General features: G+C 44.6%; 1 protein-coding gene across 1 annotated transcript in view; it reads right to left on the bottom strand.

Annotated features, from left to right (window-relative positions):
* The window catches only part of MYO3B (myosin IIIB), a 583,926-nt gene that overhangs the window by 109,331 nt on the left and 449,280 nt on the right, over positions 1 to 25,315 (bottom strand). The window contains exons 29-31 of the mRNA XM_077447966.1: positions 19,185 to 19,299; positions 14,276 to 14,339; positions 2,269 to 2,368 (exon numbers count right to left, since the gene is read on the bottom strand). Coding sequence (XP_077304092.1) covers positions 2,269 to 2,368; positions 14,276 to 14,339; positions 19,185 to 19,299 — 279 coding nt within the window. The remainder of the gene's footprint in view (positions 1 to 2,268; positions 2,369 to 14,275; positions 14,340 to 19,184; positions 19,300 to 25,315) is intronic.

Below are 25,315 nucleotides of genomic sequence, written 5' to 3'. Positions count from 1 at the left end.
TCCCCTGGCGTGGTGGGGGCACCCTGTAGCGTAAATCATAAAATTGTTTTAAGGGAACAGGAGGCTAGGGTGAGAAGCCCAACACAGGTCTTCCACCACATAACAGTTTTAGAAATATCCTAACTGGGATTTAAAAGGTATAAAGGAAGATAACAAAGACATTTTCATCCAGCTGACGAGGTGGTGGACTATCCGTGATTGTAACTCATGTTACTTAATATACCAAAAATATGGACTGTCAAATCCAATGCCATGATCTTTACTTTGTATTGGTGAAAACTTGAATAAAAATTATTGAAAACAATTTGATAGCCTCTATGGCCTTAGAGGACTGGAGCGACATCATGACGTCACTTCCGGTCCAGGGCGGTAAACAATAAGCAAAAGATCAAAACAAAATTTGGGGATTTTTTGCTTTTAAAAGTAAAGAAGAGATTTTGGGTCTTTTTGACCCCAGATCTCTTCATAAAGAGGACCTACCATCTTTATTTCTTTTACAAGGGATGTTTATATTTATTGTAATAGGAATAAAAGTGCAAAAAAATTAAATTCCTCCATGCTCACGTACAGAAGTAAATGCATACGTAAGTGACGCACGGATATGTAAAAGTTTTTTGCACCACTCTTGTGAGGTATCGCTGTGAATGTTATGCTAATTCTAGCGCTAGACCTCCTCTGTAACTCTAATCAGGTAACCTGTAACAGTATTTAAAACGTCACCTATGGAGATTTTTAAGTACCGTAGTTTGTCACCATTCCACAAGAGTGCACAATTTTAAAGTGTGACATGTTTGGTATCTATTTACTCAGCGTAACATCTTTCATATTATACAAAAAAAATTGTGGTATATATTGTGTTTTTTTTTTTTAACTCATTCAAACTTATTTTTACCCAAAGGTGTTCTATTGGGTTAAGGTCAGGACTCTGTGAAGGCCAGTCAAGTTCCTCCACCCCAAACTAGCTCATCCATGTCTTTATGGACCTTGCATTGTGCACTGGTCCAAAACATTTGGTGGAGGGGGGATTATGGTATGGGTTTTTTTTCAGGGGTTGGGCTTCCAGTGAAGGGAACTCTTAAAAAGTCAGCAGCTGCAAACACTGTAGTTGCTGACTTAATAAGCACACTTACCTGTCCAGGGCACCCGCGATGTCGGCTGTCCGAGGCTGACCCGTCCCTCGGCTCTCGGGTCCCGGTGCGGGGCCTTGCGGCTTCACTGCCCGTTTCCTACTGCACATGCGCGAGTCACGCAGCGCTTTGTGAATGGGGCGCGCTGTGTTCTGGGACACACAGTTCCCAGAACACAGCGGGACCCATTACCCAGAAGACGCAGCACGGAGGAGAGAAGACAGAAGATCTCAGTGGAGGAGGAAGAGACAGATTAGGATGATGTGCCTAGCAACAGGCATTTCTGGTAAGTTTAAAAAAAATTTTTTAATTTTTAATGTATTTTTTTTTTCAGGGTGGCCCTCCACTTTAAGGCATCAGTCAGCATACCTAGACATTTTGGACAATTTCAATGAAGGATGGACCCTAACTGTTCCAACATGACTGCACAACAGTGCACAAACAAGGTCCATAAAGACATGGTTGAGCGAGTTTGGGGTGGAGGAACTTGACTGGTCTGCACAGAGTCCTGGCCTCAACCTGATAGAACACCTTTTGGATGAATTAGAGTGGAGACTGCTAGCCAGGCCTTCTCTTTCAACTTTAGTGCCTGAGCTCACAAATGCGCTTCTGGAAGAATGGTCAAAGATTCCCATAGACACATTCCTAAACCTTGTGGACAACCTTCCCAGAAGAGTTATAGCTGTTATAGCTGCAGAGAGTGGGCCAACGCAATATTGACCCCTACAGACTGGGATGTCATTAAAGTTCATATGCGTGTAAAGACAGGTGTCCCAATACTTTTGACAATATAGTCTATGTGCTAACTAGGAATGAACTCAGGTGTATTTGGATCCTAGTCCATACCCACCTGAGCAAGCCTGCCAGGAAGCTGTCATTATACTGGACATATCATAAGTGGCAGAGACATTCCCTGCCCAGCAGCATGATTGGCCAAGTACAGGTGAAATCTTCCTGGCGGCATCACTCAGGAGGGTTCGGACTAGGATCTGAACTTGACCACATTACTACATTAGAGACACATAGCAATGAGCAAGTTGGAAATGGTGCTGGTTTATTCTGTGTTATGCATGCAGTGACATAGAGGCATAGGGTACTGTATCAGCATTGTATTATGATTATAGAAGACTGTGTACTCTACCTGTACTTTTGCAAGATCCAAAATAATTTGAATACCGATTGTTTACAATGACTTCTGTATCATTCTTATTGGTCACTATACTTGGACAGACATCTAAATCCTTAAAACAGATGCAAGAAAAAACAAAGAAATGTAGATTGTTATTTGAAAAAATGATCAGATGATCAGGCACATTACAAGAATGACATCTGTAGTATTGTTCTGAAGTAGCCATTTTACCATATTAAACAATACCAAAGTAATAGATTCATTTAAGGTGCTATACTGATCAGCCATAACTTTGAGTAGGTCTCCCTTTTGCTGCCAAAACAACCCTGAACCGTTGAGGCATGGACTCCAATAGATGTCTGAAGGTATGCTGTGGTATATGGCACCAAGTTGTCCGTAGGAGATCCTTTAAGTCTTGTAAGTTGTGAGGTGCACCTCAATGAATCGGATTTGTTTTTCCAGCACTTTCAAAAGATGCTCGATTGGATTGAGATCTGGAGAATTTGGAGGCCAAGTCAACAACTCAAACTCATTGTTGTGTTCCGCAAACCATTTTAGAACCATTTTTGCAGTATGGCAGGGCACATTATCCTGCTGAAAGAGGCCACTGCCATGAGGGAATACCCTTTGTTACTTGGTCAGCAACAATATTTAGGTAGGTGGTAAGTGTTGAGTAACATCCACATAAATGTCAGAACCCAAGATTTCCAGCAGAACATTTCCCAAAGCATCACATTGCCTCCACCTGCTTGCCTTCTTCCCATAATGCACCTTGGTGTCATCTCTTCCCCCAGGTATGTGACATATATGCACCGGCCATCGACACGATAGGAAAGCGTGTTTCATCAGACCAGGCCACTGTTTTCCTTTATTCTATGGCCAAGTTCTGTCTCTCACAGGCCCATTGTAGGTGCTTTTTGCTGTGGATATGTGTCAGCATGGGTACCCTGAACAGTCAGTGGCTATGCCATACACAACAAAATGCAATGCCCATTTTTTTCTGCCTTTAACGCAATAACTTCAGGGACAACATGTTTACTTGCTGCCTAACATATCCTACCATCTTTCAGATGGCATTGTAATAAGATAATCAGTGTTATTCACCTAACCTGTTAGTGGTCATAGAGTTATGGCTGATCAGTGTATATACACATACATAAACACACACAGGGGGTTATTTACTAAAGGAAAACCCACTTTGCATTACAAGTGCACTTGGAAGTAAAGTCGCTGTAGATCCAAGGGGGACATGCAAGGAAAATAAAAAACAGCATTTTAGCTTGCACATGATTGGATGATAATATCAGCAGAGCTTCCACTCATTTCAGATCTACCCATTAGATTTAGAGCGACTGCACTTCCAAGTGCATTTGTAGTGCAAAGTGGATTTGCCTTTTGTAAATAACCCCCACAGTGTCATGTGAAAAAGTAAGCCTACCCCATGGAAATGTTTGACTTTTTCACATATTTGTATAGCGCCTACAGATTAAAGATAAGTTCACCTTTTAAAAAAATAATAAATGCACATTTTTTTGCAGGTAATAAAATACGCATTTAGAATGAATTTCTTTTGGAGCCTGTAAATCATTGCACCAGTGATCATCAGATTGCTGGTGCCATGCAGGTCTCCTTCAGATCTGTCAGTATATCTGTGTACCCATATATCCTGTACGGACAGGCAGATACACTGGTGTATGGGTGTTGGCTAGGATTGTAAAAGATCTGGGGGAACCCAGTGGCACCCTAAAAAAAGTGCTTAGCATGGCGAGCAGTGGGCATGTAGAGAAAGCACCTAAGTATCGGAAGAGACTTAGGAGGAATAGATTAAATAGAATCTGAGCCTACTTGCTATATACACTGCACACATCTCAGTCATTGTACCCACAAATATGCCATAATTACTGTGCTATTTGAACAGACACACATAAACCTTGGCACAAATGATCATTTTAAAGAAGGAAAATCTTCCATCAAACTGTATATGCTGCACACGGAATATAGAGAGCTAACACTTTGTATTATCCTACCTAACAGAAGTACCTTTTTAACCGCTTGCTGACCAGCCCGCCAGCGGCCGTCATTATACTACGGCAGGTGTATGACTGGTGACTGCAGACCTTTTGTTTTGTTTCTATTGAATCCGGGGTGTATCACTGGTGACTGCAGACCTTTCATTTTGTTTTTATACTATGACAGGTCGGCATGATCTCGCAAATCGCTGTAGCTGTACGTCTACTCATGGGATCAGGATATCAGGCGCCCACGCACCAGCTGCACTGCGGGGGTGCCGATGCTCATGGCCGACTGTCACGATGACCATCGGACACGAGCGATTGCGAGTACGAGAGGCAAAACAGGATCGTGTGTATGTAAACACACAAATCCCTGTTCTGTTCTTTTCGGAATGACAGATTATGAGTTCCTAATAGCTAGTAACCACGATCTGTCATCCCCTCTAGTCGGTCCCCTCCCCCTACAGTTAGAAACACACTGAGGGAACTCAGTTAACCCTTTGATTGCCCCCTAGTGTTAAACTTCCCTGCCAGTGAAATTTTTACAGTAATCAGTGCATTTTTATAGCACTGATCGCTGTATAAATGCCAATGGTCCCAAAAATGTGCCAAAAGTGTCCGATGTGTCTGCCATAATGTCACAGTCACAATAAAAATTGCAGATCGTCGCCATTACTAGTAAAAAAATAATAACAATAAAAATGCTATAAATCTATCCCCTATTTTGTAGACGCTATAACTTTTGCGCAAACGAATCAATATACGCTTATTTTGGTTTTTTTACCAAAAATATGTAGAAGAATAGATATTGGCCTAAACTGAGAAAAAAAAAAGCTTTTTTTAAAAACAAATGGGGATATTTATTATAGCAAAAAGTACAAAATGTTGTATTTTTTTCAAAACTGTCGTTCTTTTTTTGTTTATAGCGCAAAATATAAAAACCGCAGAGGTGATCAAATACCACCAAAAGGAACTTTAATTGTGGGAAAAAAGGGACGTAAATTTTGTTTGGGTGCAACGTCGCACAGCCTGTGCAATTGTCAGTTAAAGTGACACAGTGCCGAATCGCAAACAAAATGGCCAGGTCATTCAGCTGCAAGTTACTGCATGTAACAAACAAAATAGATTATGGAGCAATAAGTATTATGTAAGGTACAGCACAGTGTATAAAATGCAACTGTCAGAACATTGTAATGTAAAAAATATCATATGTGCGGCAGTGCTCAGAACAAAGTAACATATAACAGAACATACAGAGTATAGCATTCAGGGCTATGTGATCATGGTGCCCCCTTCATTGTGTGACATACAACATAGCGTATAGAATGTGTGGGTCAGGACTGTGTAGCATATAGATTGTGGGCATTAGGACTATGTTGTACCATGATAGATGTTCTCTCTTACATTGGTGGTCAGTCTCCCTCTTAGGCCGCGTACACACGCGCGGACTGTTCGCCCAACCTTGTTCGGCAAACAGTTTGTCAAACAGTCCGCTCAAAATTTGCATGAGCGGACTTGCCCACACACGAGCGGACTGTTTGACGAACAAGGTTGGGCAAACAGTTCGCTCAACTTTTGAAATGAACGGACTCGCCCACGTAAGGAGGAGGCAAATCCGCCCATTTCGAGCGCGTGTACAGGTAGGCGGGGCCCGCGAAGGAGACGTCGCGGGCTCCGCCGCCTGGAATGGGCTTAAAGGGGAACCCCAACGCCGAAAAAAATCGGCGTGGGGGTTCCCCCCAAGTCCACACCAGACCCTTGTCCGAGCACGCTACCCGGCCGGCCAGGAAAGGGGGGCGAGCGAGCGCGCCCCCCCCTCCTGAGCCGTACCAGGCCGCGTGCCCTCAACATGGGGGGGTGCCTTGGGGAAGGGGGGGGCCGCGCGGCCCCCCCACCCCAAAGCACCTTGTCCCCATGTTGATGAGGACAAGGGCCTCTTCCCGACAACCCTGGCCGTTGGTTGTCGGGGTCTGCGGGCGGGGGGCTTATCGGAATCCGGGAGCCCCCTTTAAGAAGGGGGCCCCCGGATACCGGCCCCCCACCCTATGTGAATGAGTATGGGGTACAATGTACCCCTACCCATTCACCTGTGAAATAAAGTACAAATAAAAACACAACACAGGGGGAAAAAATATTTTATTGCACAGCCGGGGGTCTTCCGTCTTCGGGGGTCTTCTCGCCGGACTCCTCCGCTATGTGTGTGTAGCTCTTTTGCCAGCGGAGGAGTCCGGCTTTCTTCCTCCCCGCCGCCGGCCTCTTCTCCCGACTTCGGGGGTCTTGTCCCCCTCTTCGGTTCTTCTGCCGGGCCACCGCGCCTGGTCCGGTGGCCCGGTCTTCTGTCGCCGTCTTCCGTTCTTCTGTCGCCGCCTTCGGTTCTTCTGCCGGGCCACCGCGCCTTCTTGTAGCTCTTTTACAGGCGGTGGCCCGGTCTTCTGTCGCCGTCGCCGCCTTCCGTTCGTGTTCTTCTTCTTGTTCTTCTCCAGGCGATGTTGACACGTCGCTCCCTCCGGCCGGAATGCCAGAGCCGCCCTGCGCTGTGACTTATATAGTGACAATGGGGTGGGGTCACATGGTATATGTCACATGGGTTGGTCACATGGGTTGATGTCACATGGTGACCCCGCCCCCTTACGATGTCATAGTCCCCATGTGACATCAACCCATGTGACCAACCCATGTGACATATACCATGTGACCCCGCCCCATTGTCACTATATAAGTGACCGCACAGCGCGTCCCCGGCATTCCGGCCGGAGAGCTCGTCGAGTCAACATCGCCTGGAGAAGAACAAGAAGAACAAGAAGAAGAACACGAACGGAAGGCGGCGACGGCGACAGAAGACCGGGCCACCGCCTGTAAAAGAGCTACAAGAAGGCGCGGTGGCCCGGCAGAAGAACCGAAGGCGGCGACAGAAGAACGGAAGACGGCGACAGAAGACCGGGCCACCGGACCAGGCGCGGTGGCCCGGCAGAAGAACCGAAGAGGGGGACAAGACCCCCGAAGTCGGGAGAAGAGGCCGGCGGCGGGGAGGAAGAAAGCCGGACTCCTCCGCTGGCAAAAGAGCTACACACACATAGCGGAGGAGTCCGGCGAGAAGACCCCCGAAGACGGAAGACCCCCGGCTGTGCAATAAAATATTTTTTCCCCTGTGTTGTGTTTTTATTTGTACTTTATTTCACAGGTGAATGGGTAGGGGTACATTGTACCCCATACTCATTCACATAGGGTGGGGGGCCGGTATCCGGGGGCCCCCTTCTTAAAGGGGGCTCCCGGATTCCGATAAGCCCCCCGCCCGCAGACCCCGACAACCAACGGCCAGGGTTGTCGGGAAGAGGCCCTTGTCCTCATCAACATGGGGACAAGGTGCTTTGGGGTGGGGGGGCCGCGCGCCCCCCCCCTTCCCCAAGGCACCCCCCCATGTTGAGGGCACGCGGCCTGGTACGGCTCAGGAGGGGGGGGCGCGCTCGCTCGCCCCCCTTTCCTGGCCGGCCGGGTAGCGTGCTCGGACAAGGGTCTGGTGTGGACTTGGGGGGAACCCCCACGCCGATTTTTTTCGGCGTTGGGGTTCCCCTTTAAGCCCATTCCAGGCGGCGGAGCCCGCGACGTCTCCTTCGCGGGCCCCGCCTACCTGTACACGCGCTCGAAATGGGCGGACTTTCCGAGCGGGAACAGTACGCTCATTTCGAAAGTACAGCGGACAGGCCCACACACGGGCGGACTGTTCGCTCAAACACAGTTTCAGCGGACAGTTTTTCGGAATTTCCGAAAGACTTTGTCCGTCCAACTGTCCGCTGAAACTGTCCGCTGAAAGCCCACACACGAGCGGACTGTCCGCCCAAACACTGTTCAGCGGACAAGGTTGGGCGAACAGTCCGCCCGTGTGTACGCGGCCTTACATTGCTGGTCAGTGCTCAGTCTAACCACTTACCTTAGTGGTCAATGCTTAGTGTGCCCCTTTACATTGGTGGTCAGTACACTTTCTTGGGGCTTGTTCACATGAGTGGCCAGCCACCACAAATATTACAGCTGCTCCAGCACAACCATTGCAATATGTTCCACAAATATTACAGTTTCTGCACCACAAACATCACATTATGCTCCACAAACACTACAGTAGGCTACCCTCAGCACAATGCACAGCATATTTACAACTGAATTCAGGCAGTGTCCAGCCAGGCTGGTGTGGAGTGCAGCTAGAGGAAGTGCCTGTGTACTCCTTGAGTACACATAGGGGGCAGGAGCAAAGCTTGCATAAGGAGCCGGGTCTGCCTGCAGTCATCATGACAAGCAAGAGACCCAGGCTGTGAACCTCTTCCCAGAAGCACCCAGGGAGGTTGCTAATGGGGGTGCTTTGGGACTTTTTAGGGGGCGCTAAAGCACATCCAAAACACCCCCACAACACTAAGAGCTGACAGCTGTTCTAATCACTACATTCTATCCAAAACTATGAAAAAATTGCCCTTTAATTAGACTATACATTAAATTCTCCCAACCATTGCACTCTGTACATTACACACTCCTGACCCCCCAACACTATATATAAATATATATATATATATATATATATATATATATACTGCATACACCTGACCCCTGAACCGTGTACATAACATACAAGTTTTTAACCTCTTCAACTGCAATTTTGCAACAAATACAGTTTGTCACTACATGTAAACTAAAATAATAATAGTAGTGATGCGCTATGATCAATATTCCACCCAAAACCTAAAGGGCATAGTGCAAAAACTGCAAAACATAAATGCATGTATATATGTTTCTCAGTGTGGATATTTGTTTCTATTATAGATGTATATTGTTCCCCACAAAGGAACTGCCTCTGAAGAAAGGACAAGTTCTTGAAAAGCATCAGTGGTAATTTACACTCAGGAGACAATACCTATGTCAATTGTGTACTTTCTGTATATTCTGATATTGTTTTTAAACAGTCAATTGCAATGTTCATGCAGATATTGGCTTTTCACAATATTTAATAAATTACATTTTGTTATAAACTATTACCGTATATACTCGAGTATAAGCCGAGATTTTCAGCCTCTTTTTTGAGGCTGAAAGTGCCCCCCCTCGGCTTATACTCGAGTCATCGCTGTCTGCCCGCTCGATCAGCGTGTCGAGCAGACAGACAGCGGCCATTCTGATTCAAAAGCCGCGCCTCCGGCTCCGCCTTCGCCTGTGATAGGCGGAACACTGAATTTCCCAGCAGCCTGTGTTCCGCCTATCACGGACGTCGTATCATCCTCGTACTACGGACGAGGATGATACGACGTCTGTGATAGGCGGAACACAGGCTGCTGGGAAATTCAGTGTTCCGCCTATCACAGGCGAAGGAGGAGGCGCGGCTTTTGAATTTTACAATGGCCGTCGACGAAGAGGGCACGGGACGGAGGCAAGGCAAGGCACGGCACGGCACGGGACGGGACGGGACGGGACGGGACGGGACGGGACGAAGGCAAGGCAAGGCACGACACGGGACGGAGGCTCGGGACAAAGGCTCGGGACACAGGTAGGCTGGACACACACACACACACACACACACACACACACACACACACACACACACACACACACACACATGGATGGATGGATGGATACACACACACACAGGGATGGATGGATGGATGGAGACACACACACACAGGGATGGATGGATGGATGGATGGAGACACACACACACACAGGGATGGATGGATGGATGGATGGAGACACACACACAGGGATGGATGGATGGATGGATGGAGACACACACACACAGGGATGGATGGATGGATGGACACACACAGGGATGGATGGACGGACACACAGGGATGGACGGACACACAGGGACGGACGGACACACAGGGATGGACGGACACACACACAGGGATGGACAGGCATGTCTCACCCTCGGCTTATACACGAGTCAATAAGTTTGCCAGTTTTTTGGGGGGTAAATTGGGGGCCTCGGCTTATATTCGGGTCGGCCTATACTCGAGTATATACGGTACTTGGTTTTGTACCAATACCCAGTTGCCCTTAAAGTCCCAATCCTCTTTGGGTGACCCTTTATTACAGGGATATGCAATTAGCAGACCTCCAGCTGTTGCAAAACTACAAGTCCCATCATGCCTTAGCCTCTGGGTGTCATGCTTGTGGCTGTCAGAGTCTTGCTATGCCTCATGAGACTTGTAGTTCTGCAACAGCTGGAGGTCCACTAATTGCATATCCCTGATTTATTACACATTAATGTATGGGATGGTGGCAACAATTTAGTCCACTTCTGGTGAAATATATTCTTTTGGAGTTATCCTGCCTTTGGGGTGTCAGAGGGGTGCTACAAGTTTATTAACCCACTGAACAAAACGTGCCCCCTCTGTGTGACTGATGTTGAAACAGTTATCAAGCAGAAAACTGCACGAGTACTGTAAAATATAGAGCTCCCCTGTTTCTTGTCTACAAATCTCTTTATTAACCACCTAAGGACTGAAAGGATTTGCCCCCCCCCCCCCCCCCAATTACCAGGCAATTTTTTGCTATACGGCATTGCGATGCTTTAACTGACAATTGCGTGGTGGTGCGACATTGTACACAAGCAAAATTGATGTCCTTTTTTTCTCACAAATAGAGCTTTCTTTTGAGGTTATTTGATCACCTCTGTGTTTTTTTCTTTTTGCGCTATAAACAAAAAAAGACCAATTTTGAAAAAAACAAACAATATTTTTTAACTTTTTGCAATAATAACTATCCCAAGGAAAATGTCTTCATCAGTTTAGGCCAATATGTATTCTGCTACATATTTTGAGTGAAAAAAATCACAATAAGCGTATATTGATTGGTTAGCTCAAAGCTTATAGCATTACAAAATAGGGGATATATTTATGGCATTTTTATTATGCATTTTTTTTCTTTACTAGGAATGGCGGTAATAAGCAATTTTTAGCAGGACTGCGACATTGCAGCAACAGATTGGACACCATTGAGATTTATGCAGCGATCAGAGCTAAAAATAACCACTGATTACTGTATAAATGTCACTGACAGGTAAGGGGTTAACACTAGAGGGCGATCAAGGGGTTAAACGTGTTCCCTGGGAGGTGTTTCTAACTGTGGGGGGAGTGGACTGACTGGAGGAGGAGGCGAGATATCACAGTTCCTGATCACCATGAACAGACGATCACTCTGAACTCCCTTGTCAGAACGGGGATCTGTTTGTTTACATTGACAGATCCCTGTCTTGGCTCTCTGAGGAGTGATCGTGGGTCGCCGGTAAACATTGCTTTCAATTGCAACTAGGGATGAGCTTGAGGTTCGAGTCGAACATGGGGTGTTTGCCTGTTCGCAGAACCACAAGGTTGACCCCACGCCAGCTTCAGCCAGGAATGCTTGTATGTGACAATGGCACCACCCTTCTCTACGCCCTCTGACAGGGACACTTGACCCATGTTCCATGTTTGCCATAGGTCCTGAATTTGGTGGTGCAACGTTTCTTGACCAGGTAGCCAGGCTTACACGATCTCATGAGACAGGCCAGAAAAGTCTGTGGTCATTTCCACCAGTCATACAATGCCAGTGCTCGGCTGGCTGACATTCAAAGGGAATGCAACCTGCCCATCAACCGCCTCATTTGTGACATGCCCACCAGGTGGAACTCAACGTTGTCAATGCTGCAGTGGCTGCACACTCAGCAGAGGGCCATCAATGAGTACCTGTGTAAGTATGGCATCAGCACAGGGTCAGGGAAGCTTGGCTTCTTTTAGCCACACCAGTGGCTACTTATCAAGGATGCATGCACTGTCCTGTCACCATTTGAGGAGGCCACAAGGATAGTGAGCAGCGACAATGCATGCATCAGTTACACTGTCCCGCTACTCTTCCTGCTGGAGTACATGCTTCATGGAATCATGAACATGGAACTTGAGGCAGAACAGCGGTAAGAAGAGGAGGACTTCCTTTCCTCTCAAGGCAACCTTTATCCAGATAGCATTCCCCCGGGTCCCCCAAACACACAGGAAGAAGAGGAGGATTGTGTCAGCATGGATTTCGAGGATAACACGCAGAAGTCTTCAAAGGATGGTTTTCAGTTCCCAGAAATAGAGTTGTACGTGGCTGGGAGGAGGTAGTTACAGATCATGTGATCCTTAGTGACCCACAGGACTCAGAATCGAATGCCTCTGCAAATTTGGGATGAATTAGAGCAGAGACTGCGAGCCAGGTCTTCTCATACAACATCAGTGCCTGACCTCACAAATGCACTTCTGGAAGAATGGTCAAACATTCCCCATAGACGCATTCCTAAACCTTGTGGATAGCCTTCCCAGAAGAGTTTTCATGATTCAGAAATGCCGCAAATCGAGGGGCCCGCTTGCGATCCCCGTTACTTTGAATGGCATCTAATCGTGGCGCTATTCTGCCACGATTGTCGCACAAATAGAAAAGTGGGATGCCTGACACCCAAAAGAAGTACAAGAACTTCTTTTGAGCGTCCTTCGATTCTGTTTGGGTGATTTTGACGCGATTCGCCAGGCGACAATCGCAGCAGAATCACGCAGCATTTTGGTGCCATTCAAAGTAAAAGGGATTTCAAGGACACCCCGCGATTTGCAGTGGTTCCGAATGGTGGACAGAATCACAGCGATCCTGCCCGCATTAGGAACGACCTGGTGTAAATGGAGCCTTAAGGGTGCCCCTCTATCCATTGTCGCCTCCCCCTATACATGCTTCTGGCCCATTGCAGGATGCCGGATGCATAAATTACAATGGCGGGGGTGTTTTTTGAAGCAACCGATTAGAGCCAGAGGCTCTAATAGGCTTCAAAATAGGGTGGGCTCAGGGAGCAGAGAATGCAAATGGAGCTCATCCAGGTGTGTTACAATACCAAGGAGAGGATTAGATGGGGTAAGTGCTGGACTGACCAGCAGATGGGGGGAGGTGCCGCTAGCTACTCGGGGAGGGGGGGTGGTTGTTTACCAACCCCCCAAAAAAACACCAGCCGCCACAGTTTATGACAATAAAACTGGCCAGCTCACCAGCACCAAAAAAGAGAAATATAAGGGACATAGATGTACAGGCTAAATCTCTACTCATGGCAATGAGTACAAATGGGACATGTGGGATTATACAACTTGTGCATCCCAGCTTGGATAGAAAATCCCATTAATAGTAGATCTGGGGACATAGACGATGACCCTTAATCTCTTTACCAATCCACTTTATCTGCTTCCATGCATATTATTGGCAAGTACTACAAAGTGAGGCCTTGTCAGTTCTTAAAAGGGTTAAATTGCATTGAACAAGTAACATATAAAAAAGTTTTGTTTTTTTAAAACAAGCTGATTTAAAGCCGTATTTTTATGAACTGGAAGTCTCAGGGCACATCTTGCTCTGTCCCCCCCCCCCTTTCCCCCATGCTTCATTTGTATCAGAAAAAAAGCTATAGGAAGGTACTAATCTGCTTAACATTTCTAAGTATATCATCCAGCGGATTTTGTTATTTTTTTCTATCTTACATATGCTCTACAGAGTTACTGGCAAAAAACTGTACATTTTCTTCATTTCATCCTTTCAACATCAAATGGTAAGCAGCAAAAATTGGATCAAACTTCAAAGCCGGCGCTGTGCTCCAAGTCACAGAGAGACTCCTCCGTTTCACATATTGAATTCGAGCAGGATATCAAAGTGCTACCAAAGAACCTCAGGTCTTTACTAAAATAGAGGCTGTAACATCTGCAGCTAAGCGAAGAGCACAGACACACCACCTCGGGGAGCAGCAAGCGTTTTATTCTCCGCAGCGTATTTCCAGCCTTTTGATGCTCTTTTCACTGTACCTCCCTGTCTTTCTACAGAACTCCAGTTCTTAGCAAGCTAGGGCTTTTGTCTCAGAGACTTCAAAACATAACTAACGGTTTCATGTTCACATGGTTCAGCCAAAGAGCCGTGAACACAGCACAGAACATTAGACGCAGGAATGTTAAGTAACAATGTAGAGTTACTTCAGAGACTTTGTGTAAAACTACCTGCCCTGACTGCTTGTCCCGGTGGTTGGGCTCTGTGAAATGGCTTGGGACACAGTTCTCTTGCCTGAAATTGCAACCACAGAAAAAGATTAGAAAAAAATGAGTATTAAAATACAATTACACAGTTAAAGGTACATACAGGTCAAACTTTATATAACACAAAGAACTCAACTCTGAAGATCCCTGTGGTTTCCGGTAACCTGGTCATCTTGGAACTCCCTGTTACCGAGCCTGCAATAATACGGGCCAGGAAGTCCACGATCCTAATTCCAACTATCTACTCTTTCTTCTGTGTCTCAAGCTACCTTGTTCTATTATGTAGTCATCTGAACACTAAAGAGTATCTAAACCCAAAAACAAACATTTTATACACTATATTGGAGCTTACCAGTTTCCAGATAAGATAGATGCATTCATTTTCGCTTTCAGTCAGAAAGGAAGATATAACTGGTCATGTAACCAACCATTAAAATTGCTATATGGACTACAGAGTTGCCAACTCAATCATTTTACTTGTTATAGCTGGGTCATATACCAGTAAAGTTTTCTTAGAAATTTTTTGTTTTCAGAATGCTCATTTGATTTTCTAGTAGTAGTAGTGGGATCAAATCTATAGTGCCTTGAAAAGGTATTCATACCTCTTGAAATTTTCCACATTTTGTCATGTTACAACCAAAAATGAAAATGTATTTTATTTGGGTTTTATGTGATAAACCAACACAAAGTGGCACAAAATTGTGAAGTGGAAGGAAAATGATAAACGGTTTTCAAAATGTTTTACATTAAATATCTGAAAAGTGTGGTGTGCATTTGTATTCAGCCCCCTTTACTCTGATACCCCTAACTAAAAACTAGTGGAAGTAATTGCCTTCAGGAGTCACCTAATTAGTAAATAGTAAAGCTGTCCTGTGAAGCCCTAAAGCCCCATACACACACATCCGTTTTTCTGCAGATTTTTTCCTTCAGATTTACCAAAACCATATAATATGAGGTCAAACCTTAGGAGTTTCAATTTGTATGCAATCAGGCAGACCCTTCTACTACATGATTTTGGTAAATCTGAAGGAAAAAATCTGCAGAAAATCTGATAGTGTGTATGGGGCTTTAGAGGTTTGTTAGAGGACCTTAGTGAACAATCAGCATCATGAAGCCCAAGGAACACACCAGACAGGTCAGGGATAAAGTTGTGGAGAAGTTTAAAGCAGGGTTAGATTATAAAAAAAATATCCCAATATTTGAACATTTCACAGAGCATTGTTCAATCCAACATCTGAAAAATGGAAAGAGTATGGCACAACTGCAAACCTACCAAGACATGGCAGTCCACCTAAACTGATAGGTCGGGCAAACAGAGCATTAATCAGAGAAGCAGCCAAGAGGCCCATGGCAACTCTGGAGGAGCTTCAGAGATCCACAGCTCAGGTTGGAGAATCTGTCAACAGGACAACTATAAGTCATGTACTCCACAAATCTGGTCTTTATGGAGGAGTGGCAAGAAGAAAACCATTTTTGAAAGAAAGCCATAAGAAGTCCTGTTTGCAGTTTGCGCAAAACTATATGGAGGGCACAACAAACATGTGGAAGAAGGTGCTCTGGTGAGATGAGACAAAATGGAACGTTGTGTGGCAGAAAACTAGTACTGTAGATCACCTTGAACACACCATCCCCACCGTGAAACCTGGGGGTGGCAGCATCATGTTGTGGGGATGCTTTCCTTCAGCAGGGACATGGAAGCTGGTCAGAGCTGATGGGAAGATGGATGGAGACAAATACAGGGCAATCATAGAAGAAAACCTGTTAGAGTCTGCAAAAGACTTGAGACTAGGGAGGAGGTTCGCCTGTCAGCAGGACAACAACCATAAACACATAGCCAGAGATACAATGGAATGAATTGGATCAAAGCATATTTATGTGTTAGCCCTTGTACACACGGTCAGAGAATCCGTCGGAATGTGTCCTATCGGACCGTGTTGTCGGATAATCCGACTGTGTGTGGTATGCATCGGACTGATTCCATCGGAATATCCGTCGGACCCAATTTTCCAACTTGTTGGAAATATTTCCCGACCAACTGGGCCGATCAGACATACTCCGATCATGTGTAGAGAATTTTGATCGGACCAAGTGCCACGCATGCTCAGATCAAATTCCTACATCAAAGCTATGGGCTACTAGCCTGAATGTAGTCCCATCGTAACGAAATTACATCATCACGTTCTGAAAGATCGGATTTTTCGACAACTTTGTCCGACCGTGTGTATGCAACAGTTTCGGACAAGATCCGTCGGACAAAATCCGATGGGCAAAATCCGACGGATTTGGTTGTCGAAATCCCCGACCGTGTGTACAGGGGCTTAGAATGACCCAGTCAAGTCCAGACCTGAATCCAATTGAGAATCTGTGGCAAGACTTGAAAATTGCTGTTCACAGACACTCTCCATCCAATCTGACAGAGCTTGAGCTATTTTGCAAAGAAGAATAGGCAAAAATGTCACTCTCTAGATGTGCAAAGCTGGTAGAGACACATTCAAAAAGACTTGCAGCTGTAATTGCAGCGAAAGGTGGTTCTACAAAGTATTCACTCAGGGGGGCTGAATACAAATGCAGACCACACTTTTCATATATCTATAAAAAAAATTAAAAACCATTTATCATTTTCCTTCTACTTCACAATTATGCGGCACTTTGTATTGGTCTCACATAAAATCCCAATAAAAAACATTTACAATACGTTTTTGGTTGCAACATGACAAAATGTGGAAAATTTCAAGCGGTATGAATACTTTTTCAAGGAATTATACATTCATTTTTTATCATAATGATGAGAAAATCCAAAGCAGAAGGATGGAAAATTTTTCTTGAACAAATGAAATTCAAATTGTAAATGTGGTCTTCCTTCAGAAAAAATATACATATTGTAATAAATTTGTTTATTTCTTCTGGGATTCAATTAAAATATGGACGGATAAAATTTAAGGGATTTAAATTGAAATTCGTTTACTCAATGATGGCAAGAAGGAATGTTCTGAAGAATATTTTTTCTACCAATATTCGAAGGAAAATCTAACCATGTGTGGCTAACTTTACACTTTCAGCTCACAAGTCAAGAGAAAAACTGCATCTCTGCTAAGATCAACAGGCATTTTATTTACTTACTGAGAATGTTCTTACCCTAACAAAAGTAAATTAATGCTGCTCTCACATCTAAAAACTGGTAAGCTGCAATATGTTAAATTGTTGTTTCTGGTTTTAATTATCCTTTAAGCCTCCATAGCAGTCTCCAAAAAGATATGTAGATCTAAGAGGGCCATGTTTAATAACAAAGACAGCCCCCATGATACGATTGTGCACTGCAGTGACATAGGCAACGGTGGATGGAACCATAGTGGGCAGTGGTGGGCACAGGCATGTGACACACCCATAAATGTGGGATGCTATAGATTTTGTTGCAAAATAATAGCTTTGCATGACAATCAAGTTCAGACTTGGATAGAGAGGTAAGTATTACACAGGAAGCTGTGCCCAAAAAGTCACCAGTATTATCTATGGTCTTCTTGCAGACAATATTTCCCCAATACTAATTTACCAGGCCTTTGGTTCCTTATGTCAGAGCCTCTATAGAAGGAGGCCATTCAGCAGCACAGTAGTGATATCACTAAATCTTGCTGCAAATCTCCTGAGACTAATGCCCCGTACACACGATCGGACTTTCCGACAACAAAACAGTGGAATTTTGTTCGAAGGTTGTTGGCTCCAACTTGTCTTGCATAGACACGGTCACACAAATGTTGGTCAACAATTATCAACGTACCTACTAGACGTACTACATTTTTTTTTAGCTGTTTAGCGCCACCCTTTGGCTCCTTCTGCTAATTTCATGTTAGTCGAACTTTAGTGAGTGCTGATTCGCGCTTTTCATTTTGCTTTTTTTATTTTGCGCTATTATTAATTATTATTCGTTATATCACTTGGAAAAAAAAAACTTTAAAAATTTGTTTGCCATAACTCCATCAGTATCACCAGCAAAGCAGCTTCATTATTATCCCATTAAAGAAGAAGAGAAATGTGCGCTGCATTTGGAGATTTCCTAATTTTCCACGTCACGAATGTGAATTCTCCATTACAAACGCTAGTTTACAAGACCAGCCGTTTCTGCTTCTGAGCATTCGTGGACTTTTGTGCGATGAACTTGTGTACACACAATCGGAAAGTCCGACAACAAAAATTTTGTTGGCGGAAAAATTTGAGAACCTGCTAGTCAATATTTGTTGGTGGAAAGTCCGCCAACAAATGTTCGATGGAGCATATACATGGTCAGACTTTCTGCCAACAAGTTCACAGCCAACATTTGTTGGCGGAAAATCCGATCATGTGTACGGGGCATAACAGTTAGAGCCAGGTAGTATACTGCTATCTTTCAGGAAAAAAGTCAAGACAATGGGTACATTGTTCAGGATAATGCTGAAGCCCAATAAAGGCTCACCCACAACATAGCAAATCTTCACTTTTTTAGTTCAGTTTTAATTTTGGAGAAAGAGTCGCTTTAGAGGGTCCCTTTTAGGCACCTGTTACCTGGCATAGCTCACGCTCCCATCCAGGGGTCTGACTACAGAAAGCAGTTCTAGTCTTTGGGTGGATAAACAACTGTGCCCGCTACTGCAGATGTCTCCTCTGCCAACAGTACAACACTCACATATTCATTATTTAACTTGTATATTATCTTACTACTAAATACTATAATGTGAAATCTATCTGTCTACTAGAGCTTATTTGTTTCACCACCTTTTAAAAATACACTGAATAAAAAAAGAAAAGAAAGAAAGAAAAAAGAGATTTTACATAAAAAATGAAAAAAAAATGCAATATTAATACATTTAGTTACCAATTATTACATATTAACTAGACTTACCACTGTGTATAGTGATTACTAGTGCTTGCACTGTCTGATATGTTATTTGGGAGAAGTAAAGCATTGCTATTTTTCAGGACAATGTAATTCTTCCTCGTAATATATCCCTTGAAAGCTATAAGAAGCAAGCAAAAAGTGAAAATTAATGTTAGAAATATAGCTGGTAAGTACAAAATGAGAAAAAAAGTATAAAAACACAAATTAATGCAGCTGTATTTTATAATATATCCTTAAAGAGGAACTGCAGTCTGCTCACATAATTTGTAAAAAAAAAATCTTTGCCATGCTGAAGCTTTCCTCCAACAACTTTGCATGCAATTTTATATATACTTTAATTCTGTACTTGCCAAATATGCTGCAGAAATCTCCCTCTACTGAGTCTGGCTGCAACCATTTTAACTGTGGGCAGCTGAAGTTGCTGCCTGTTTCTAGTCCAGGATTTACACAGACACACAGAGGCACACTTCCTGCTCTGCAGTTCTCATTGGCTCTCTTATGACTCACCCCCTCTCCCTTCCTGGCAAACTCTCATGAGAGAGAGAGAGCTGTGTATGATGTCATAAGCCTAGGCTCTTTACCAGACAAGAAACGGGAAGTGGAATGTATAAGGTATTTACGGGCAGAAAAAAAATGTTTTACTATCCAAAGTTAAAACAAGGGTAGATGATTTAATAGATGGAAAGATGAAAAAATTACTGAAGTTCCACTTTAAAATGATTGCAAAGACTAAGATTTTTTTCTTTTTAAATAGCAAACATGTTAAACTTACCTGCTCTGCTCAATGGTACAGAGTGGCAGTGAACCTCCTCTTCTGGTGTCCCCACCAGTGCTCTTGATTCCTCCTCTTTCCTATAGAGGTGCATGTGTAGGCTTGCTACTAAGAGGGTTGTGTGCATCCATAAACACACACAGAACAGATTGGCCCTGCCCCCAGCTCTGTGCTCACAGGGTTTAAGTGACAGCAGCAGAAGCTAATGGCTCCCACTGCTGCCTCTCTGTCCTCCTCTGAAAGCAGGGAGAGAGGAGAGAGCCACTAGAGATGAGCACATCGCTGGATCAAGTAAGTACAAAGTGGTGGCGATGGTGGTGGAATGTGTTTTTCTTGTACAATATGTTTTATTCTAGTTCTGACATATACTGGTTAAGCCATATAGATAAATACATATATATGCTCAGTTCATTGGTGCAATGTAAATACAAGGTCCACAGAACAACTATGGAGTATCAAAATAACCAGGGCTTTTTTTAAATCAGAGAATAGGTGCAGGAACCCCCCCTTCTGAGGCACTTTCTTGTCTCCACCCCCTACCCACCTCTGATCAACATTCCTTGGTTTCACCCCCCACCCACCACCCAGTACTGCCCCTTTTAGAGAATACAGAGCCAAGTATAATTTTGTGGATTTGTTAAAGATGGCAAGAAAAGTAGTAAAATAGATCCCCCACAGCCAGCACCAATAGACCACCTCCCCCCAGCAACAATAGATTTGATCAAAAACAATAGACCCCCCAGCAACAATGGATCCCCACAACAAAATACCACCCCAGCAGCAACAACAGATGCCGCCAGCATCAATACACTCTCCAGCAGCCACCAACAATAGACCCCCCCCCCCTTTGTCAATAGTAGATCTCTTACCGCAAAATTTGCCCCCCAGCAACAATATATCCTCCACCAGCAACAGACCTCCCAGTAACAATAGACCGCCACTCAAAAATAGACCCGCTCCAGCAACAATAGATTGCCCAGCACTTAGCATTAATAGACTCTCTAGTGGCCAGCAACAATAGACCCCCTTTGTCAATAGTAGATCTCCTTCAGCAATAATTGACCCCGAGCAACAATAGATCCCCCACCAGCAACAATAGACCTCCCAGCAACACTAGACGGCCATTCAAAAATAGATCCACTCCAGCAACAATAGATCGCCCAGCAGCCAGCAATATTAGACCCTTCAGCCCACGCCGGCACCCCTTGCCATTAAACACAGTACACTCAGTGCTGGAGGTGCTGGCACTGCGTTCCCCCACATTCCCGCAGAAAAAAAGCCCTGTAAATATCACATGACCCTTTTCAAATGATACAGAATGTAAAGATAGCATTACTGAGTGGGGCATCACGTGTTGTTCTACTTATAGGGGCTATGACCTATCCTGATCTGCATTTTGATACTGCATGGCCTGTAAGGGGTTCTCTGTAGCTTCATTATGATAGTTAGCCTACTGTACCTAAAAGAAATTAAAAAAGATAGCAGAACAGGAGAGAAATTAGAAGGCTAATGCCCTGTACAGACGGTCGGACATTCTAATGACAAAATCCGTCTGTTTTTTTCCAACGGATTTTGGCCCAAACTTGTCTTGCATACACACGGTCGCACAAAGTTGTCGGGAAATCCGATCGTTCAGAACGAGGTTACGTAAACCACGTATGATGGGACTATAAAGAGGGCAGTAGCCAATAGCTTTCGTCTCGTAATTTATTCTGAGTATGTGTGGCACTTTGTCCGTCGGAATTGTCTAAACACAATCGGAATTTAAAACAATCGGATTTTGTTGTAGGAAAATTTTAGATCCAGCTGTCAAACTTTGTGTGTTGGAAATTCCGACGGAAAAAGTCTGATGGAGCCCACACACGATCGGATTTTCCGACAACATGGCCCTTTCACACATTTTTTATCAGAAAGTCTGATTGTGTGTATAGGGCATTAGAGGGAAAACTATTGAAAGTCCAATAAGACTAGAAAGGGGTGTGGGGGAAGGGGAACACATTTAAAGATATAGGGGGGGGGGACTCCCCCATCTTTGGGGGTTGGTCAACCTTTTGGTCATTGTCTTACAATCAGGGCTCTTAGATCAGGTTGCAAATAAGCTATCCATGGGGATCATATTTTTATGAATTTCTCATGTTTATCCAATAAATAGTCGTTCATTTTTCATTGATCATCATGCTGTTAATCATGTTTTAACCTCTTTGAAGGGTCTATGATTTGGCTAAAGTTTGTTGGTTCTGAATACTGTATATATCCAGTAATTGTTGCTGTGTTATGTCGGATTTTTTGGATTGGGTCTTTCCACCAGTTACATTTCAGGACTATGTGCATTAGGGAATAAATCCTAATCTAGACCCTATTGGTTTTAAGGCATGACCAACAAATATCTAGCAGTGATTCCTCTTGCCCGCAGCCTCAGAAGCAGAGGTTTGCTTCTATATTAGGCAAAAGAGAAGCAGTATAATGATGAAAGGGCCCTCCTGTCCCTTCTGTATTGAACTGCACTGTAATTGTGCTGTCCCCCCTCTACATTTACAAAGCGCTGTGTAAACTGTTGGCGCTATATAAATTGTGTATAATAATAATAATAATAATAATAATGAAAGTATATATCGGAAGAATTCCTAATATCAGAAGAAGTCCTCCATATGCTTTGTGCTTTTCTTGAAAGTTATCGAAGGATTTAATATCTGTAAACATAAACATCGGTAAATCCCTTCTGAATCCACCATCGCAATCTGTTGGGAGTCTGGTGGAAACATCTCACCATGGTGGGGCATCTTACCAAGCCTAACGAGCGTTCCATGCTTTGAGCAAGTGTATCAGAGAAGGGCTAAAGCTGGCCATACATTATAATATTTTCTTATTCAATTTCCTTTACAATTACTTTCAACTTTGTAGTGAAAGTGCCTGCCTGATTGCATAAAAATTGAAAGTGTTTAGGTTTGACCTCATATTATATGGTTTTGGTAACTCTGAAGAACAATTGTACAAGAAAATTGTATGCTCCTGGAGCTAATAACAAATCTCTTGGTTTGGTAGATTAAATGGCACCAAAATGAGCAGAAAATGCGAACAGGCATACAATTTGTTCGAACACGCGAACACCATTAAAGTCTATAGAACACGAATGTGAAAAATCAAAAGTGCTAATTTTAAATACTTATTTGCAAGTTATTGCCATAAAAAGTGTCTGGGGACCCGGGTACTGCCCCAGGGGACATGTATCAATGCAAAAAAAAGTTTTAAAAATGGACGTTCTTTCAGGAGCAGTGATTTTAATAATGTTTAACGTGAAACAAAAATTTAATATTCCTTTAAATATCGTGTCCTTAGTATGCCTGTAAAGTAGTGCATTTTTCCCATGTTTATAACAGTCCCAGAAAAATTGCCATTTAAAACTGCTTGCGGCTGTAATGTGTTGTCGGATCCCAGCAATATAGATAAAAATACAAAAAATAAATGGCGTGAATGTCCCCCTCAAAATCGATACCAGGCCCCTCAGGTCTGGTATGGATATTAAGGGGAACCCCACACCCACATTTTTAAAAGAGTTGCAAGATGGCCCCCTGGCACTATATACTCTGAACAGCAGTATATATACTATACGGCCTGCCCTATACTCTGCAGAAAATTGGGCCTTAGGTGTTGGTGGTACCAGAACACTGTAAGCCCTCACAGTTACTCTTGTTGGGCGCAGGAATGGGCAATGCTGTGAAATATTATATCAAGAATTGTAATTACATGCCCCTGTTAAACAGAGGCAGAAAAATTGGGCCTTGGGTGGTGGGGGTGCCACAACACTGTAACCCCTCACAGACAGGGCCGCTGATAGGCCAGTACAACTGGCCCTGTTGTACTGGGCCCGGCCAGCAGGGGGGCCCGGGCAACCTAAACAGAGACCTAATTAATGTTAAAAAAAAAAAAATCCAATTAATGTTAAAAAAAAAAATCCCCCAGCCACCTTGACTGACTCCCCCCCCCCCACCCCTTGCCGTTCTTTTTACATTTTTTTTTAGGCCGATAGCTCAATAGGCAGGGGGAGGGACTATTTTCTCTATTTCGGAAACTGAAGAATGTCCTCTCTGCGCCCGCTCCTCATGCTGGCTCTAGTTCCGGCCAGCGCGTCCTCTATATTGCTTTCCCTGGCGCGGAGTGATTCCTCCCCTTCTGCTCTGTTCTTCGCTCGGCTAGAGAAAAAGCAGAGACGAGCGCCGGTACCGGAAGAAAAAAAAGTAGCAGATCGATCTGGCATCTGACTGGAAACTTTTGTGGACACTCGTACTCCAGTCCAGACAGCCACCAGCAACAGGATCAAGGAAGAAGTGACTCCTGGGGCCCGGCTAACACAGAACACAGGTGTGTGCTTGCTTGGGGGGGGGGGGGTGGATTCAAGATCTACTACTACTGCAGCAGCATCTTTACATTATGCCATTGGCAGCATGGGTGGCACTGTCTGCAGGTAGCACATGCGTTATGGGCAATAACGCATGCGGCATGGGTGGCACTGTTACAGCAGAATATGGCATTGGCATCATGGGTGGCACGGTCTCTGCAGGCAGCACATGCATTATGGGCCATAATGCATGTGCTGCCTGCAGAGACCGTGCCCCCCATGCCGCCAATGCCGTAATGTGTTGCAGACAGTGTCACCCATGCCGCCAATGCCATATTGTGCTGCAGACAGTGACACCCATGACGCTAATGTCATAACGCATGTGATGCCTGCAGAGACAGTGCCATCCATGCTGCCAATGGCATTATGTCAGCAAGTAGCACATGCGTTATGCCATTAGTGTCACGGCTGGCACTGTTTACAGCACGTTACAGCATTGGCGGCACTGTCTGCTGGTAGCACATGCTTTATGGCCCATAACGCATGTGCTGCCTGCAGAGACAGTGCCACCTGTGCCGCCAATGCCGTAATGTGCTACAGACAGTGTCACCCATGCCGCCAATGCCGTAATGTGCTACAGACAGTGCCAGCCATGCCTATCGCTTGTAGACAAACCTGCACTTTGTTTCAAGGCGGGGTCTGGGGAGGGGCTGGGATGGGGCGGGGCTGAAGGAGGGACCATGGGCGGGGCCAGGGGTGGAGCTGAAGGGGGCCCCGTCAGGTAGGCTGTACGGGGCCCCATGATTTCTATCAGCGGCCCTGCTCACAGATACTCTTGTTGGGCACAGGAATGGGCCCTGCTGTGAAACATGACTGCCAGTCTCTTATCCTTCTGTGGCACTTCCTCTCTCTAGGCTCACGTTACTCCCTTCCTCAACCTGGGAACCAACATCGGAGCCTTCAAATTGCTGTAAATCCTCCAGCAGCATATAACCAACACTGTGGTCAAATAAATCTAGGGACTCC

Source organism: Lithobates pipiens, unplaced genomic scaffold (assembly GCF_037356315.1).
Source record: "Lithobates pipiens isolate NorthernLeopardFrog02 unplaced genomic scaffold, aLitPip1_a1.2 Scaffold_22, whole genome shotgun sequence".
Classification (NCBI taxonomy): domain Eukaryota; kingdom Metazoa; phylum Chordata; class Amphibia; order Anura; family Ranidae; genus Lithobates; species Lithobates pipiens.
Note: the sequence above shows the minus strand (reverse complement) of the source record. Positions and strands in the feature narration are given on the sequence as shown.